The 18,896-nt window shown below is 42.6% G+C and overlaps 1 protein-coding gene across 2 annotated transcripts in view; it reads right to left on the bottom strand.

Annotated features, from left to right (window-relative positions):
- SAP130 (Sin3A associated protein 130) overlaps positions 1-17,384 on the bottom strand; it is a 74,025-nt gene extending 56,641 nt beyond the window's left edge. For both annotated transcript variants that reach the window (XM_068967632.1, XM_068967633.1), the window contains exons 1-7: positions 17,313-17,384; positions 16,406-16,523; positions 9,373-9,608; positions 8,506-8,664; positions 7,200-7,311; positions 6,073-6,197; positions 4,414-4,538 (exon numbers count right to left, since the gene is read on the bottom strand). In XM_068967632.1, the coding sequence (XP_068823733.1) occupies positions 4,414-4,538; positions 6,073-6,197; positions 7,200-7,311; positions 8,506-8,664; positions 9,373-9,608; positions 16,406-16,523; positions 17,313-17,384 (947 nt within the window). The remainder of the gene's footprint in view (positions 1-4,413; positions 4,539-6,072; positions 6,198-7,199; positions 7,312-8,505; positions 8,665-9,372; positions 9,609-16,405; positions 16,524-17,312) is intronic.
- Positions 17,385-18,896: the final 1,512 nt, after the last annotated feature.

Genomic DNA, 18,896 nt, shown 5'->3' with positions numbered 1-18,896 from the left:
AATTTAAAAGAAAAAACAACACAGGAACCAAAAAAGTTATCAGCCAAACTATTTTTTAAGTATAAGGATATCTGGGAAACAATTTAAAGCATGTGAAAATTCAAAATACTGGATCTACAGATCCAATATTTTTTCAGCCCTTGCCAAAAGAGAATAAATTTTGTTCAAGTAAGTGATGAAGAACAACAAAAAAATGATCAAAGAACTGGCAGACAGGACTGAATTTATTTAACAGATGAAGACATACCACTTAAATTTCTTTGGAAACTTCCTTTCTTTTTCCAGTTCTTGAACTAATTTAATTATCTTCAGTTTACTGGATCTTTTAGAGTGTGGTAGAATTCAATGAAATCATCTGGGCCAGGTGATTTTCTGGGAGATAGTACTTTGACATTTTCTATTTTTTTCTATGGAAATCGGTCTGTTTAAAATTTGTCTCTAGAATTTAAATATTTATTTGGCTGCATCGGGTCTTAGCTGTGGCACGTGGGACCTTCATTGTGTCATGTGGGTCTCACTGCCTAGTTATGGCACACAGGCTCAATAGTTGTGGTGTGCAGGCTTAGCTGCTCTGAGGCATGTAGGATCCTAGTTCCCTGACCAGGGCTCAAACGTGCCTCCCCTGAATGGCAAGATGAGTTTTTAACATTAGACCACCAGGGAAATCCACCATCTATCTCTACCATTTAAAGGGAATTAGACATTAGAATTGGTTTCACAAAAGGCAGAGGAACCAGAGATCAAATTGCCAACATCCGCTGGATCATCGAAAAAGCAAGAGAGTTCCAGAAAAACATCTATTTCTGCTTTACTGAGTATGCCAAAGCCTCTGACTGTGTGGATCACAATAAACTGTGGAAAATTCTGAAAAAGATGGGAATACCAGACCACCTGACCTGCCTCTTGAGAAACCTGTATGCAGGTCAGGAAGCAACAGTTAGAACTGGACACGGAACAACAGACTGGTTCCAAAGAGGAAAAGGAGTATGTCAAGGCTGTATGTCACCCTGCTTATTTAACTTCTATGCAGAGTACATCATGAGAAACACTGGGCTGGAAGAAGCACAAGTTGCTGGGAGAAGTATCAATAACCTCAGATATGCAGATGACACCACCCTTATGGCAGAAAGTAAAGAGGAACTAAAGGGCCTCTTGATGAAAGTGAAAGAGGAGAGCGAAAAAGTTGGCTTAAAGCTCAACATTCAGAAAACGAAGATCATGGAATCCAGGCCTATCACTTCATGGTAAATAGATGGGGAAACAGTGGAAACAGTGGCTGACTTTATTTTGGGGGGCTCCAAAATCACTGCAGATGGTGACTGCAGCCATGAAATTAAAAGACGCTTACTCCTTGGAAGGAAAGTTATGACCAACCTAGATATCATATTCAAAAGCAGAGACATTACTTTGCCAACAAAGGTCCATCGAGTCAAGGCTATAGTTTTTCCAGTAGTCATGTATCAATGTGAGAGCTGGACTATAAAGAAAGCTGAGTGCCGAAGAGTTGATGCTTTTCAACTGTGGTGTTGGAGAAGACTCTTGAGAGTCCCTTGGACTGCAAGGAGATCCAACCAGTCCATCCTAAAGGAAATTAGTCCTGGGTGTTCATTGGAGGGAATGATGTTGAAGCTGAAACTCCAATACCTTGGCCACCTAATGCACAGAGTTGACTCATTGGAAAAGACCCTGATGCTGGGAAAGATTGAAGGCAGGAGAAGAAGGGGATGACAGAGGATGAGATGGTTGGATGGCATCACTGACTCAATGGACATGGGTTTGGGTGGACTCTGGGAGTTGGTAATGGATAGGGAGGCCTGGCGTGCTGCAGTTCATGGGGACACAAAGAGTCGGATACAACTGAGTGACTGAACTGAACTGAGACATTAGAAATTTATCATAGTTATGGATCATTTAAACAGAAAAAAATCATTACAGTTTATGTCTATTTAACTCCCTAGTGCACTTCTAACGCCTAGAGTAGTGATTGGCACAGAGGGGGTACACAGCACGTACTTGTTTTAAGAGTGAAGAGATAGTGTTATATGCTGAAAATATATCTGACAAAGTTCAACATCCATTTTTTTAGTAAAAATACAATACACTGAATAAGACAGATAATTCAACATAAAGAAAAAATCTAACCCTAGTTTTTATTGTATACACATTTATACCCTGTGAATTTCATCACACCATCTGAATGTATTAATTTTTTAAAGGTACTATAAAGTTAACATGAATAACACATAGTCTATTTTATGGTGGGTAATTATATCTCTTTGTACCTCAGACAATATAGTCTATTACCAAAAAGCAAAGTGTCTTCATTTTATTGAAGAGGGGACTAAGGATTAAATTAATTTTAAAACTTGCCGAAGTTTACACACGGAGAAGGAAATCCACTCCAGTGTTCTTGCCTGGAGAATCCCATGGACAGAGGAGCCTGGTGGGCTACGGTCCATGGGGTCACAAAGAGTCAGACATGACTAAGTGACTAACACACAAGTCACTAGTAAATGACACAGCTAGTAAATGGCAGAGCTAGTGGGTAAAGTTAAGTCCTAGGCACTTTTTTGCATTTAAGTGTTACTTTCTTCAGAGTTTTGTTCCAGGCCCTCTTCTCATTGTATTTATTCCCCCTGGATAGACTCAGTTACCTAAAGCTTCAACTACAGCCTGTGTTAATGACATCAAAATCCTGTATCTCAGGCAAAGACATCTTTTCAATAACCTGTTGCTACAGCCACTTGATTATTTCACAGATAAACTCAGTATCCCAAAACTCAACCTTCTCTCTAAAGTCTGCTTTCTTTCCCTTGCCTCCTTTTCATTTACTTGGTCAAACAAGGAAGAAACCAAGAAGGCTTCTCAGACTGTTTCCAACTGAGACAAGTCTTACAGATGGTCTCTAGTTCTTGACAGCTCTGCCCTACACATCCACTATCTCTTCTTTTGTTCAGTGAATCACTTCTTGTTTACACTGCCAAAAGCCCCTTCCCTGGCACCCACATAAGCAATGGCAAGAATCAAGGAAGACCACTAGAATTCTGCACACTCCCAGGAAGACTCACCCCACTGCCTTCCCCCATGGCCCTTCAAGCATATTAATGGTGAAGGCTGTGAGGACAAATAACATCGTGCCTTATCCCTACTGAGTCATTCACAAAAAGCACTGGTGACCATCCCTCACTGACCAGACTCTTTCCCTGTATGGCTTGTAAATCAACTGTACTATCTTCATTTTTCAAACGTTGAATCTTTCCGCTATACCCTCTGGACTCACAATCGGTCTTTAGCTAAATCCCCTATACCCTCAACCTCTTCTGTGAATATATCCATTATCTTCCTGCCCTAATGAATCTTGGTTTTCCCTCGAGAACACTGCCTCCCTCAACAGACCTCTCAACTGGGAGCCATTTCTCTCTCAAAAACTTCTTCCTCATCCATGCTTTCTTCCTGAATTATATCGTCCAGAACATTTCCATGGACTCCAGATTCATATATTAACTTTTCTTAACATCTCCACTTGGGGGGCTCAGAAGTCAGCACAACCTTAAAATGCTCCAGATCAAAGTCTGGAATTCCTGCCCCAAACCTGCTCCTCACATTGCTCCTCATCTCAAGTTAAGGCGACTCCACTCTCCGAGCTGCAGAGCCAACCAGTGCTGGCATAATCCCGACTGTTCTCATTCTCCCATAACCCCATACGTAATTCCTTAGACACCCTCCTGACTACCTGCAAAATTCTACTCAGAATCTAACTATGTCTTCTTACCTCCAACTATCATCTCTCTGGATTCTTGCCATCCCCTTCTAAACAATGTTTCTAACTTGGCCTCCTCGCAGCCTACTCTCTCCAGCAACCAGGCTGATCCAACTAATTTAGATTGTGGTGATGCTTTGCTCCAAACTCTAAGGCTTCCCTTTAAATATACTCCTGTCTCAGGCCCTTTGCTTTTACTGTTCCCACTGCTTAGAACACTCTTATCCCAGACATCCAGAGGGCTCATTTACCGTATCTTTCCATTTTCTGTTCAAATGTATCCTTATCAACAAAGCCCTCCCTGATCACCATATATGGAATAGTTAAGCCCCTTGCACTGCCTACCTGTCACTCCAAATCCCATCTGCCTTACCAAATTTTTCCCCAAAGCACTCTCTGCCACTTAAAAAACATGTATTTTTCAACTGCATGTCTCCAGTCATAGTTTCAAAAAGAGAAACTCTATGAGGGCAGGAATTTCTTTTTATTTGTTCATGGCTTTAACCTCAGGATGCAGAACACTACCATGGCTCATTAAAAAAAAAAAAAGCACTCAAGAAATATTGAGTCAAATGAAGGAATGAAAGAAGGAATAAAGAAGAGATAAGAAGGGAAGATGACAAGATGGCTGATCTTCAGATCCCCAAATATACCTAAGTGTGGAATCAGTGGCATGGGCTGCTGTCGTAGTAATGACTGGAGACTGAGCTCTCGTGGCTGACACGGTTGCTACCACAGCAGGAGGGATGGTATTAGAGGTGGTCACAGGTGGACGAGACTAACGAGAGAAGAGAAAAAAAAATACTTCACTTAAAAAGTGAAATAAAGTATGTCAAACACCTCAAGTACAATGTGAAACCCGGGCCTCTAAATAAGTATGTTTATATCCAAATGAAAGTAAACGCTAACCATTCTCATTAAGGAACTCTTTTCAGATAGGTTGTTAGAAGGTGAAGAGTCAGAATTGTCCCAAAACACCCAATTCTGACTGGACAGTACACAAGTCCCTCCTCTTCCAATATGACCAGACTCAAAATTCTGTCTTACAATTAGTACAAACTGGAAGCTAACCCTTCAGCTCTAGCTACCACAGATCTGGTGCTGGTCCAAGTAGACACTTTTCATGACTATAGAATCTTTCACAGAACTAGATGGAACTGCTGGCTTGCACGCTAGAAAAGTGAATACCTGGAAACAGCATTCTTTACCCGCAGAAGATGCAGGTCCCAGGCGCTCTCACGTGGATACACTTCCCTCACTCCTACGTCCGAGAGTCAAATCCTCACCTGCAAACTAACTCCACACCGGACTGCCCCTGTCTGCTGCCAGTTCCCTCCATCAGCTGAGCTCTAGGGTAGTCCCTCTGTCCCGATCCTGACGTGTGCAGGTAACCCGGCCAGCTCTGCCCACTCCTGCTCTGCTTCTCACCGCAGACCTCGGCCCACCGCACTGCGTCTCACACCAGGTCTGCTGAGCTGTCCTCCTCACTAGCGAGCTCCTTACCGCGGTCCTCTTCTTTTTCCAATCCTTCCTAACATACACTTCTGGGGCCCTAATCTAGTCTCCAAATGTTTTTTATTAGCCAGCAAGATCTTTTAATGTGAAAGCTCTAGGCTAGATAGAGCTTACCCCGCCTTCTAATCAGCATTTTCTCATACTATCTTAAAGCTGTTTCACACATGCTGCCAGCCTTCCCCCTAGAGGCACTGAACTTCCATGTTCTGTATACAGCTCAGCCAAATTAAACTTTCAGAGATATTCATATATCGCTATACTTAAAAAATGAAGTAGCTCTCTACCGTGTAAAAAACCAAGTTTATACTCTTAGAGTCTCAAATTTAGAGACATGGTACAACGCAGTAATATGTTATACTGAGGCCACAGATTTCCTTGAAAAACGTATCTTCTTCAAAATAGATATGTATGTGCATAAAAATGTGCTTAAAATGTTTACAGGTTCACGTATCCCTATCCAAATCAGAATTACTTAGTTCTAACTAGTGTTTACTCCACACTGTGTACAACCAACTGCCAGCTCTCTTGCCTTGTTCAGAACACTGCTCCCTTCACTCCTCTTCACTTCTCTGAATCCCCACTGCCACACCCATCCCAACAGAAAGCCTGGCCTCCCTACCTCTCTCCTAAATTCTCACAGCAGACCACATGACACTGTATATAATTCAGCCTGCTCTACATCCTGGCAACTAGATCGAAAGTCACTTGAAGTTTAAGGACTCATGCAGTGCCCAGCAGAGCGAGCAGCTTAGAGCGGCCCTGACACTTGCTGGCCGGCTCCCCGCAGCCCCGCGTGCCTGGATGGGCTGGTGGATGATGTGCTGCACTGCCGGCTGAGCTGCAGCAGCGTTTGGCAGCTGCGAAGTGGGTCTCAGGACCGTGGTCACTTTAGAACTGGACATCACTGCAGCAGCAGCTGCTCCTGGAAAAAGAGCATTTTTTCATTAGCGTGGCTTCTGGGCTCACAATTTAAACAGCTGCAATTATATTCCCCAGAAGCTCAGTATGTTAGTATTTAGCTTGGGTGCTCTATGTGTATTTCCCATTTCATCACATAGGAAATTAAGAAATTAAGAAAACGTGCACTCAAGGGCTGAAGTTGAGGTTAACCACCTGTATTGCTTCTTCAAGGATGTTCTTTAACGAAACTGGCTTCTTGGTTTGACTACAGGTGCACAGCAGTGAGGCACAGTACAGCGCTGCTGCCCTGGTTCAGGCCGAGGCTCCGGCAGGTAAACCACCAGACAGCTGCATTCGCGTGAGCCACCACAGCCTTTGAACCATCAGTGCCCATGCCAGCACTGAGAAAAGGGCACATGTATTAGTTTCGACCTCACCAGACTCCCCTGCAGTATCTGAACCTCATTCTGAGAACCACTAAGGTATGTTAAGAGACAGCATCCACTAGCATGCTTTTGCCAAAATAATTTTATCCTTTCTCATAGGAGATGACAATTTCTGACCAAGTAGTTGAAAACTCTCACTAAACTTAACACTGTACAAACTATTAGAATGTAATTCTAAGAACAAATTCAGCTTATTGCCAGATGAACAGAGATTTGAGTAACCATTTCCATTAAACTTCAAAAATGCTCAGTATTAACATTTGTGAGTTATTTATTAAAAATGGAGACCATATTTCGATTACCATAGCTTTTAGGAGCTCCTCATTACTAAAGGACAATTTTTAGACCATACTAAAAATCTGAATTGTTTTAAGTTTACACACAGACACATACTTGTTATTAAAACTATAATAAGCAATTGTTAGGTCATGCTAAAAATGTGCATTTATCTAAGTTTATTTTTCTTGTCCTGCAGCTTCAAAAAGCTCATTCTGGATATGCTTTGTGTTACTGTATCTTTTACCAAATGTATACCTGTCATTGCATTTCAAGAGTCTGAACAAAACATGCAGCCTTACCTCGAGGTAAATGAGATGCTCCAATGTGAAGAGGGGGCCCAGGAGCATTGCTGCGGATGATAGACATCTGTACGTTTGTGGTCATGATGTGATGCAGGTTACTGGGATGTCCCTTCAAAAAATAGGATGGGATGTTACTTCCAGGTGTCTGGTCTTAGCCATGAGTGCTTAGGCATTGCTTCTAGGAAGCCAGCTGCCTCTAAATGTGGGCTGGGTTGCTCCTTATAGAGAGTGAGCACCCAAAGGACAGGACATTAGCTTTCTTTACACAGCACACTGCACAATGACCTGGGCCAGCAGGCATGTGGTGACGGGGGGACCCATCGGCTGCCTTGGGTCTAGCTACTGCTACGTCTCTGTCACTGATGACACATTTGACCGAATCCCTACAGACACCTGCATTTCCAGCAGTGGTCTTTCACCCTTGTTTTCTCTATCTTGGCCAATAGCTTACTTTTTCTTACTCTCACTATTTCTTTTGCATGCCACTACATTCACGGATTCTTTATGCCAGTCAGGATTTCTAAGTAAATTTAGTCAACATCCAATGGGCATTCCCCTGCGAGTTCTTCAGCTTACTACCTCAGTGTCCCTTCCTAACACTCGCCCAACCCTAATGCCAGCACTTCTCCGGTGGACGTTTCAACACTTCTGGGAGTATTCAGCAGTATGACAAAATGAAAAAACCACAGTGCATCTTTTTGGAACACCAATTTTTTTCTTGTAAACTTTAAGGAGAAGTTCTGAGATTCAGTTTTCATTGGTAAGTAATTTAAAATATTTAAAGAAATAAAATGCATATAATGGAGGAGGATTATAATTAACAAAATGAAGCTAAATGTGAGATTTTAAAATAAATGTTCACGACTGGTAGGATGCTGAGGGAACCTGTCAGTTGCCCAAAAGATACACATTACTCTCCCCAGAGAATAACCTAAAGAGGCACTGCTACTGTGAGGCTGCTCTTAACCCATTGGAGTTCAGTACCGATAAACCAAGCACAACCGGACTCTGAGCTCAAAGTCATGGGCTGTCTTATCTAGGTTTGTTTCTCACACTGCGGATGGAACCTCGCACACAGCAGATACTCAATACATATGGGCTACATGACAAGACCACTGTGCGTGTTGGTCTCACTCCCTATGCCATCCCTCTCTGTTAACTCTTCTCTCATCCCCTTGCAGATACTGTGACTAGTTAATTTTTTAACTTAGTCCAGTGCCTAATGTACTGCTGGCATTCGATAAATAATGCTGAACACTCTGGCATCTCAGTTTGAAAATCAGCAAATTAAGAGGAAAAAGACCTGTTGTCCACTGATTGTTGCCACAGGAATGGCTGAAGCTTGAGGGATGCTACTCTCCATGGTAACGGTAACCTGCCCTGGAACCTTGGGGGGAAGTGACAAGGCAGAAGGTGGAGCAGGAGCAATGGGACGGCTAGGCATGGTGGGCTTCGGGGGCGGCTGCAAACAGAAAACCACACGAAACATATCAATAGCATTTTACTAGTGATGCACTTCATTCTATATACACACACAAACCAAACCTGGAGAATGCCAGGAAAGATGCTAGAGGCCTTGTATGTTTTATCTCTTAGCATCACAGCCTCTCCATTTAAGTACTACCATTTCCATTTTACAGATGTGCAAACATACAAAGCAAGGCTAAGTTTCTTGCTCAAAGCCACACAGACAATAAAAACGAGAAGTGGGAAGAAAGCCCAGATCTGTACGGCTCACCCCACATTCTTTCTTCTATACTGTGCTGCTTCCCCAAGTCTGGGAGGAAGTAAACAAAACTCCCAGTAACTAAAACATATCCACAAGGTAATACACACTAGGCGATGTTCTCAGATGTCCCCAAATTAGCAAATAAAGCCTTGGAAAAGAATGCCACTCCAAGATAAAAGCTATACTAGTATGCCCGTAACTTCTGAATAAAATCTATGTCAATATGGATACTAGAAAAGATCCTGTGATGCCAACTGCCCCGTGGCACTGGACTAGGCACTGCAGAACAGCGAAACTCTGAGTTACAGGCAGGAGCTGGACTGACGGGTCAACAAGAAAAAGCTACAATCCTAGGATCTAGCCTACGACTTTGTGAGCATTGTCAGAAATACTAGCCAGTCTAGCTGCGGTTTAATGTGAAATTTTAAACCTCTCCATTACCTTCATAAGTCCCTCCGAAAATGAGAGTGGCACTGCTGGCGTCAGGTGTGCTGGTGGGGCTGCCACTGTGACAGGCGTGCCCGAGGCGACAGCATGGTGTGTAGACAACATCTGCACCTGCGGGTAGGGCCTTACCACAACAGGTTCCTGCTTCTCTTCACGGGACTGTAAGGAGCTGCTGGAACCCAAGTGCTCCCTGGCAGCGACTTCAGCATCTCGACTAGATTCATCGTTGACTAGTGAAGACATGAAGGAGAAAGAATGAACTCAAGTAGCTGAAATTGTAATAGGAGGTGTAAGACAATTTCATTTAAAATATTTATTTAAAAAGTTATAAAAACAATATTAAAAAGATTACTTTAGTTCTTAAGTCTAGGAACATACAATATTTAAAAACACATTTCTCAGTCCATATCCCTACAGAGTGAACAAGTAAAGCTCTACTGTTACTATACTGTATGCACTCTCTGAGATTCAACAATTCCACTTGTAGGGATGTATCTTATAGATATAGAGCCTATGTATAAAATGAGTTGCTGATGCTGCTAAGTCGCTTCAGTCGTGTCTGACTCTGTGTGACCCCAGAGACGGCAGCCCACCAGGCTCCCCCGTCCCTGGGATTCTCCAGGCAAGAACACTGGAGTGGGTTGCCATTTCCTTCTCCAATGCATGAAAGTGAACAGTGAAAATGAAGACGCTCAGTCGTATCCGACTCTTAGTGACCCCATGGACCGCAGCCTACCAGGCTCCTCCGCCCATGGGATTTTCCAGGCAAGAGTACTGGAGTGGGTTGCCGGGTACAAGTTATTTGTTTCAACATTTTTATACCAGGGAAGGAATTGAAAAAACCTACATGTCCATCAACAGTGATCTGGTTATATAAATTATGGCATACTCACACACTACACCAGCATGCAAATATAAAAACAAAGCAGGAAAATTTTTTAGGTACTCTTATGGAAAAAATGTATAATATCTATTATGAAAAGGATATGTGAAAATAGCCAGGTATAGCACATAGAAAAAATAAAATACACACAAACATAAACACATTAATATTTGAACGGTGATAACGTATCTCCAAATCACCTTGGTTGCCTGAAGGGAAAGAAAGCGGTGAGTAGGGGACAGGGAGAAGAGATACTCTTTAGTGTATACTCTTTTTCTTTTGGAATTTTGGACCATGAGCACTTGCAACGTATTTAAAAGTTAAAAAAAAAAATCAAGGAACTAATGTAAATGAATAAGGAGAGACTGTGAAAATATTAATTTGCACTATCATTTTCCTAAAACAATGCTATTCTTCTGAATATAAAGATTACACTTAAAAAATTTTTTTTAATTATTTGGAAAACTATACAGAAGGTAAAACTGCTCCTGAAGTCTATCCCCTAAAAGCTCCAAGTTACTATTTTGGTAAAACCTCAGACACTTCTCGGCTCTTTGATTTTAGGCGGGTTTTTATTTATTTTTGGTGTGCCGCATTGCATGTGGGATATTAGTTCCCTAAGCAGTGACTGAACCCATGAACCCTGTAGTAGAAAACAAATCTTAGGCACTGGGCTGCCAAGGAAGTCCTTATTTAACTATAATCTTCATAAAGCAAGAGCACAAATATTAATTTTATAGCTCAGTGAACTTTCACAAACTGAATACACTTGAGTTACCAGCACCTGGATCAACCAGCAGAACACTACTGGTTCCCCAGAAACCCTCTGTCAGCCTGACTCCAGTCACTGCTCCTCCCAGTGACACTTACCATGCTAACTTCTAACACTACAGGTTACTGCTATCTTATTTCTGAGCTCTGTAAAATACTTATACCAAATGGTTGTGTCCTGCCTCTTTCACTTACAGGTATGAGACTTCATCCATGTCACTCCATGTAGCTGTAGATCTTTCATTCTCAGTACAGTATGCCAACTCTTGAATAAATCACAGATTATCCATTTTACTGCCAGCAGGCAGTTAGTTTTCAGTTCTTTCACTATTTATGAATAGGAATGCCAGGAATATTCATGTACATCTTTTGGTGGACATTCATATCATTTCTGTTAAATACATATATATACCTAAGAGAGAAATCACTAAGTAATAGATGTATACTGTATCATTTTAAAAGGGCTAAATGGAATTTCACTGCATAGCTGTACTATAGTTTTTTAAACCATTATAGCACGGATGAGCTTTTAGGTAATTTCCAAATTTCTGCTATTATCAACGACTATGGAATAAGTAACCACATGCACTCTGAGTCCTTGTTCAATGACCTGCTCAGGAAAAAATCAGAATTTTTTTTCTTGTAGGAAAAATGTGCTGGGGGAAAAGATTAAAGTATATTTTATATTTTGTTACATATTGATTTTTCTCCTAGATTTTAAAAAAATTTAATTTTTATTTTTAAAAATTTTGATTTTTTAAAAGCATTTTATTTAGGTATAATTTGCATACACTAAAACAGCTATTCTAAGAGAGTTCAATTTTTTTTTTTAACATTCCCAGCAACATCTGGTGGCACTAGTGGTAAAGAACCCACCCGCCAATGCAGGAGATGTAAGAGAAATGGGTTTGATCCCTGGGTCGGGAAGATCCCCTGGAGAAAGGCATGGCAACCCACTCCAGTATTCATGCCTGGGGAATCCTATGGGCAGAGGAGCCTGGCAGGATACAGTCCATAGGGTCACAAAGAGTCAAACACAACTGAAGTGATTTAGCACACGTTCACCAACAAATTAGCAGATTGGTTAGATCAAATAGTAAACTTTATATGAAACTGTCAAATTACTTTCCAAAGTGGCTGACTCATCTGAAGTTTCCACCAGCAGTGTATTAGTGGTCCAGTTGCTCCTCATCCTCACCAATTCTTGATATGCAGACATTTTAGTGGGTGTGTACTGGGTATCTTATTGTGGTTTTAATTAACATTTCTATGGTGACTAGTAATGTTAAAGTTCTTTTTATATGATCACAGGTCATATTTCACAAAAGGAAATATATGTTCATATCTCTCGATCTTTTTTAATCAATCGGCCTTACTGAAGTATAATTTACATATAAAATCTACTAATTTGTTCTATAAAAGTAAATGCACATAAACGTATTCAGTATTGTAATCACAACACAATCACGACACAGAACACTGCCTATTACTCTAACAAGTTCATTCATGCCCCTTTGCACTCAATTCCCTCCCCTCCCATCCCTACTCCTTAGAAACCACTGATCTTCATTCTATCACTATTGTTTGGTCTTTTCTGGAATTTCACAGAAATTCCAGTCCTTTGGGTCTGGCTTCTTTCTCTCAATAAAATGCTTCTGACGCTCCTCCATTTTATTACATGTAATGCTAGTTTGCTTCTTTTTATTACTGAGAATTCTACTGTATGGATTAAACCAAACTTTGCTCATCCAGTCACCAGTTGATAAAATCTGGGTTCTTTCCAGTGTTTGGCTATCATGAATAAGGCTTCTATGAACCACTGAGAAAGTCACTGTATTTGTGACACACATTTTCATTTATCTTGGGTAAATACCTAGGAATGAGATTGCTGGGTTGTATGGTAAGCTCTTGTTTAATTTTTTAAGACACTGTTATCAAACTGTTTTCCAAAGTGGCTAGATTATTTTGCATTCCCACCAATACATGGTTTCTACTTGCTCCACAAACATGTCAAAACTTGGTACTGCCAGTCTTTTTTAGTCATTCTGGTAGGTGTACAGTAGTTTCTATTATTTTTAATTTACATTGCCCTGGGATTAATACAGCTTAATTTTTTAATGTGTTTATCTTGCTTTTATATAGCATCTTTGATGAAGTATCTATTCAAATATTTTGCCCATTAAAAAAAAACCAAGCCAGCTGTTTGTCTTTTTGCTTTGGTGTTACAAGAGTTTTTTAACATATTTGGGATGTAAGTTCTTTGTTGATACATTTATCACAAATGTCCTCTCTCACTTGGTGTCTTGCCCTTTTATTTTACTTAATGATATCTTTTGCAGAGCAGTCATTTCAGTACAACATATTAGTCGTCTCCTTTATACTCAGCATTTTTTGTGCCCTAAGCAATTTTTACTTACTCCAAAGTAACAAGCAGTTTCTTCTATGTTTTCTTTTATAAATTTTAAATTTTATATTTAGGTTCACAATTACACATTGAGTTAATTTATATGCATGGTGGACATAGAGGTCAAGGTTCATTTTCTTTTCATATGAATATTCTAGTGTTCTAATACTATTTTGTCAATACCCTATTGAATTTTCTATGTACTTTTATCAAAAATCAATTAACCATCATGTGGTTAATAAACCACTGCGGTTTGTTTCTGGATCCTCTAGTTAGTTCCAATGACCCAGCGATTTATGCCAATTTAACAATGTCTTCATTAGTGCAGCTTTATACCAAGTCTTGAAGTAAGGCAGCAGAGAAAAGGCAACTTTCTTCTTTTTTGTCCAAATTGCTTTGGCTATTCTAGGTCCTTTGGTTTCTACATAAATTTTAGATTCAGCTGTCAGTTTTTAGAAAAGTACCTGATGTGAATTTGATTAGGATTTATATGAATCTACAGGTCCCTCTGGGTAAAAGAAAATACTGAGTTTTCCAATCTATAAACGTGACAGATCTCTTCATTTACCTAGATCTTTAATTTCTCTCAGCAATGTTTCACATAGTTTTCTAACCCCAGGTCATACACATATTTTGTTAATTTATTCCTAAGTATTTTTTAGGTTTTTTTAATGCCACCGTAAATGACATTTTTAAAATGTCACTGTTCACTGCTGCTGCTGCTGCGTCGCTTCAGTCGTGTCCGACTCTGTGTGACCCCACAGACGGCAGCCCACCAGGCTCCCCCGTCCCTGGGATTCTCCAGGCAAGGACACTGGAGTGGGTTGCCATTTCCTTTTCCATCACTGTTCATTACGAGTATTTAAAAATATAACTGATTTCTGTACACTGAACTTTTTATCTTGCAACTTTACTAATTTCACTTATTAGTTCTGACAGCTTTTTAAAACATTCTTTAGTATTTTCTGTATATACGATGACTGTGAATAAAGACCACTTTACTTCTGTCTTTCCATTTTCAATTGATTTTTAACCATCCTGACTACCCAGATTTTCCTCTAAGTAAAATTTTAAAGAAAATGGACAATTTCATAACTTTCTTCTAAACCTATTTGTCCAGGAAGACTTTGATTTTTAACACTTTCATTAAGTTATAATGCACTGATCATTTTCCATTAAGCTCTTTTTGAAATCATTTATTGTTTCCTTCTAGGCATGTGGAGTTATTTTTATCAGAAAGAAAAAAAAATCTTCAAGAAGTAGTTAAGACAATTGATTGTAATCTATACTTTTGAATTGTGAACATGTACTTAAAATCCTGACATGCTTAGGATCCCAATTTACTTCTTTCAATAAATGCAACAGGAACTACAGAAAGACATGTAACCGCATAAGGAAAACTTTTGTTTTCTTTCTTAGACCAACTGAAGGAAAAAAGATACACATTTCAGAAGTAAAATTACAGACAATTTTGGCCTAAGTCAATGATTTCCTTCTCAACAAAATCTGAAGGCAATTATTGCTAACTGATATCCTTCTTAATGAGCAGTAGTATAATTCTTACAAATTGATGTTCAAAAATATTCTCTTCACTATGCTCCTTTAAATTATTCTGGTGTGTGAATTCCCTGGCAGTCCAGTGATTAGGACTTAGTGTATTCACTGCCATGACCCAGGTTAAATTGCTGGTTAAGGAACTAAGGTCACGCAAGCCACACAGCTCGGCAAAAAAAAAAAAAAAAAAAAAAAATTCCACTGTGAATTTATACTAGAGAAAACACTGTCAAAAATATTTGTTAAAGAGTAAAGAACTTGAGGCAGCTCTATAATAATTTGTTGATGTCTACACTGTAGCAAGAATAGCACATGCAAAGGAATATGGACAGATAACTCCTGGCTTTCTTTCTAGGAGGAGGATGCTGAACTGCTGTGGATGGAGTCAGTAAGGACTTCCCAAAGAAAAGTGATATCTGAGATGAAACCTCAGGAAAGAACAAAGAATACCTAGATAAGTAAGTGTGGAGAGGAAGAAGTAAGACTGTAGCCAAAAAAATACAAAAAACGAAAAGCACAAAAACCAGACTATGTAAAGTCCCAAGGTCGAGAAAATTGGGAACTTATCGCTTATTCAGAAAATGTCAGCAGCTACTGTTAAGTAGGAGGAATACCATGATAAGGAGCACAGAAATCAGGCACTAAAGAAAGGAATAGAAAAAGGAGTATTTTATTTCACTTTGCCAATACAGAAGTAATAATACTTTTTACTTGATATATATAATATACAGATTATTTGAAGGAGTAACTCAACTTCAGCACTGCTGATTAGACTGGATACTTTGTTGGGGGTGGGGGAGGGCTGTTCTGCATCATGTAGGATATTCAACAGCTTCATCCAGGGCCTCTAAATAAATATCAGATGCCAGTAGCACCCCCTACCTGTGAGAACCAAAACTATATTCAGACATTGCCAAACATTCCCTGGCCAGCCGAATCATTACCAGCTGAGGCCACTCACTGATCTACAGCATTCAGAGCATACAGTTAAAACCCAAGCTGCATATGTGTGTGCATACACATTTTAGAGAAATCTCTTTTCCTGAACAGTAAGTTACTAAAAGGCAAGTTTCTAAAAGGTAAGTTCCTATAAGTTCCTATGCCTCTGCCCACCCTCATGGCACTGTTAATATACTTCTGGGCCTTAGTTAAATAACAACACATTAATACATTTAAAAAATGTATCTTATAAGCATGCTGTAAGTTTCACCTATACTCTGGCACATGTGAATCAAGTGATTAAAACAGGACGGAAAAAAAGCCTTATTTACATTAGAATTGTAATATATCCTTTCTTCAAATTCAATAACCTAGTATTTACTAAAACCCCACCAAGAATTTGCTATTTTTTAAGTTGGAAAACCTGCAATATTTTAAAAGCAGAAAGCAATGCAGAAAAATGTCACACATCTCACCTGTTGCAGCTGGGTTTATCAATCCCGCAGAACCACTGTTGGCTATCTGTGAAGGAGCCTGGCTTAGCCCGGTGGAAGGGGTTCCTAACCGAGGAAACTGTTGAGAACTCATTTCCACCTGCAGTGCATAGTCACATGGTTATTACTGGATTCTGAGATTAGAACCAATAATGAGAAATTAAAGTATTTTTAGTACCTATACCTTCTTTTAGGAAAGCAAATGCAGCATCATTGATTGAAAATAATACTTGTGTTCAATATACAGTGCAGAAGTGGTCTAAATCGTTTAAGTTTTCCATGAACATAGGTTCAGTTAACGGTAAAATCGCTTATGTGATACTGAGGGATATTATGACTCCCCCCCCAAATACTTGTGAACTGCCAAACGAAAAAGTCGACACTACATCGTGTGCAACAGCCACATGACATGTATTAACACAACATATATATTTCTCTGTAAAGTTTCATGACAAATGGCTTGTGCCTTTGAAAGCCAAGACTCCCACCAAGGTGTACAAAACTGTCATCAGTGTGTCAGGGGAGGAATCGGAGGCAGATGCCCTGTCCTAAGAAAGGATTAGAAACCTTACATCAAGACCTGATCCAAAAGGAATTCTCATGTTTTTCTGCACAGGCCTTCAGTGACGGATTTCATCCCACCCCTTTCACAGACGGCCATCGAGCCAAAGGGAACCGAGACCTTCACCACCTTCCCTGAAATCGACCCTCACTTTCCCCTCAGGAGCCAAGCTCTGCCGATATCCTCGATAGCCCGCAATCCTACCCCTACCCAGAAGCCCACAGCTGAGATAGGAGAACACGGGTCTCCAGACACATGGGGTCTCTAAGACTTCTCCGGAGAGGGGTTAGGCATTCTGAGGAGCTCAGGACCAGTATGCCTCTTTACCTGCAGCCGCCGCCCGCCGCCCGCCGCTCCCGATTCCACCTCGCCAGGCTGAGAAGGCCGCGGAGGACCCATCTCGGTGGCAGCGCTGGGTTCCGAGGTCGCGGGGAGGGCTCGCGCCGCAGCGCGCCTCGGGCCCGCCGCTGTCCAGCTCCTCTGGCCCCGCTCACCCGGGCCACCCGGCCACCGCTCCGCTCCAGTCCTCTTCCCCCGAACCTGCCCCTACCTCCCCAGTCTGCCCATTGGCCCCACGCCGGGCGCGTCACTCCAGTGCCCCGGCCAATCCACCGCGGTCTGCCAGCTCTGATCCCGCCCCACCCTCCCGCCGACTGCCAGCCAATCAGGCGCGAGCCTCGCCGGGGCAGCCCAAGGCCCTCGAGGCTGAGCCAATAGCAGAGGAAGACAAGCGCTGCCGGCGAAAGGGGCGGGGAGCTAGGAGGCCCCGCCTCGGTCGGGGTCTGAAAGCGGCGGGCGCAGGGCCCGGATGTGGAGAGTCACTTTAAACTGCTCCAGGAGCCAAACTCCTTGGGCCGTCCGCCCGCCCGCGCTCCCCCGGCCTCTCAGCTTCCCCGCCAAGGCCCACGCCCGCCACGCCCCCACGCCCGGATCAGCCCAGCCCTCCCGACGCCTCTCCTTTCCTTGCCGCAGGACACCGGGCCTTTGCCGCCGAGCTAACTGCCATGCTCAGCTCGCGAAAGAGCCCAGATCTACGCCGCAGGAGACGAGGCACAGCTGCCCTTCCCCGGGGACGCGCAGCGGGACGGACGCTGCAGCCCGGCTCGGCCGCCCCGCCCCCTCGTCTCCTCCCCTCCCCTTCGCTCCCGGGCGCCCGTCCCGCCATTACTTGAGTGCTGCGCCAAGTGGCCGCCGCGCCACTTCGAGCTTGCTTCCGTGCGCTCTCCGCCTGTGGAGCCGACGTCCTCGGGCTCCGGGACCGGCCGCCGCCGCCGAGGCGCTAGCACTCTGCCCCCCACCCCTCAACCCAGCGCCGCTGCTTCCGCCGCCGTAACGAGCCCCTCGCCCATTGGCTGGATTAGGCCCCGCCCTCCTCCGAGGAAGCCAGTCGCCGCGCAGTGTGAGCGGAGAGCGGACCGGCCAGCCCCTCGCGGCCGCTGAGACCTCTGGGAAATGTAGTCCCTGATGCCTAGAAGGCGGGCCTGGGCGGGGCGTCCTGGTGACCCGGCCCGGGCTGCACACCCCTTTGCTGTCTGGAGTCGATTCTGCCTTTTCCGTGTGCCTCGTAAAAACGTCCCACCCTTTTGCTTCAGCTGATGGCACCAGGTTTCATTTTCTCGAGGGAGGTGCCTCGCGGGAAAAGAGTAATGGAGGCCGACTACATGGGCCGAAGGAGCTGCAGGCAGGGCCGAGGGGTTTTCTAACTGTACTTGATGTTCTCACCGAGGCCATGGCCCGCGAAGCCTGAGCGTCGTGGGAGGATCAGATGCAAGAAACTGGAGCCACTCTGTGGGGTTTACGCTGGACTCCGCGTCAGCAGCTGCTCATCGGGCCGGACCCACCAGAGAGCTGAGCTGAGCACTCTCAGGTTTAAAGCCGGCTCGGAGAGGCGAAGGACTCGGACACGTTGTA

The sequence above is a fragment of the Capricornis sumatraensis genome, chromosome 3 (genome assembly GCF_032405125.1).
Source record: "Capricornis sumatraensis isolate serow.1 chromosome 3, serow.2, whole genome shotgun sequence".
NCBI lineage: Eukaryota > Metazoa > Chordata > Mammalia > Artiodactyla > Bovidae > Capricornis > Capricornis sumatraensis.
Note: the sequence above shows the minus strand (reverse complement) of the source record. Positions and strands in the feature narration are given on the sequence as shown.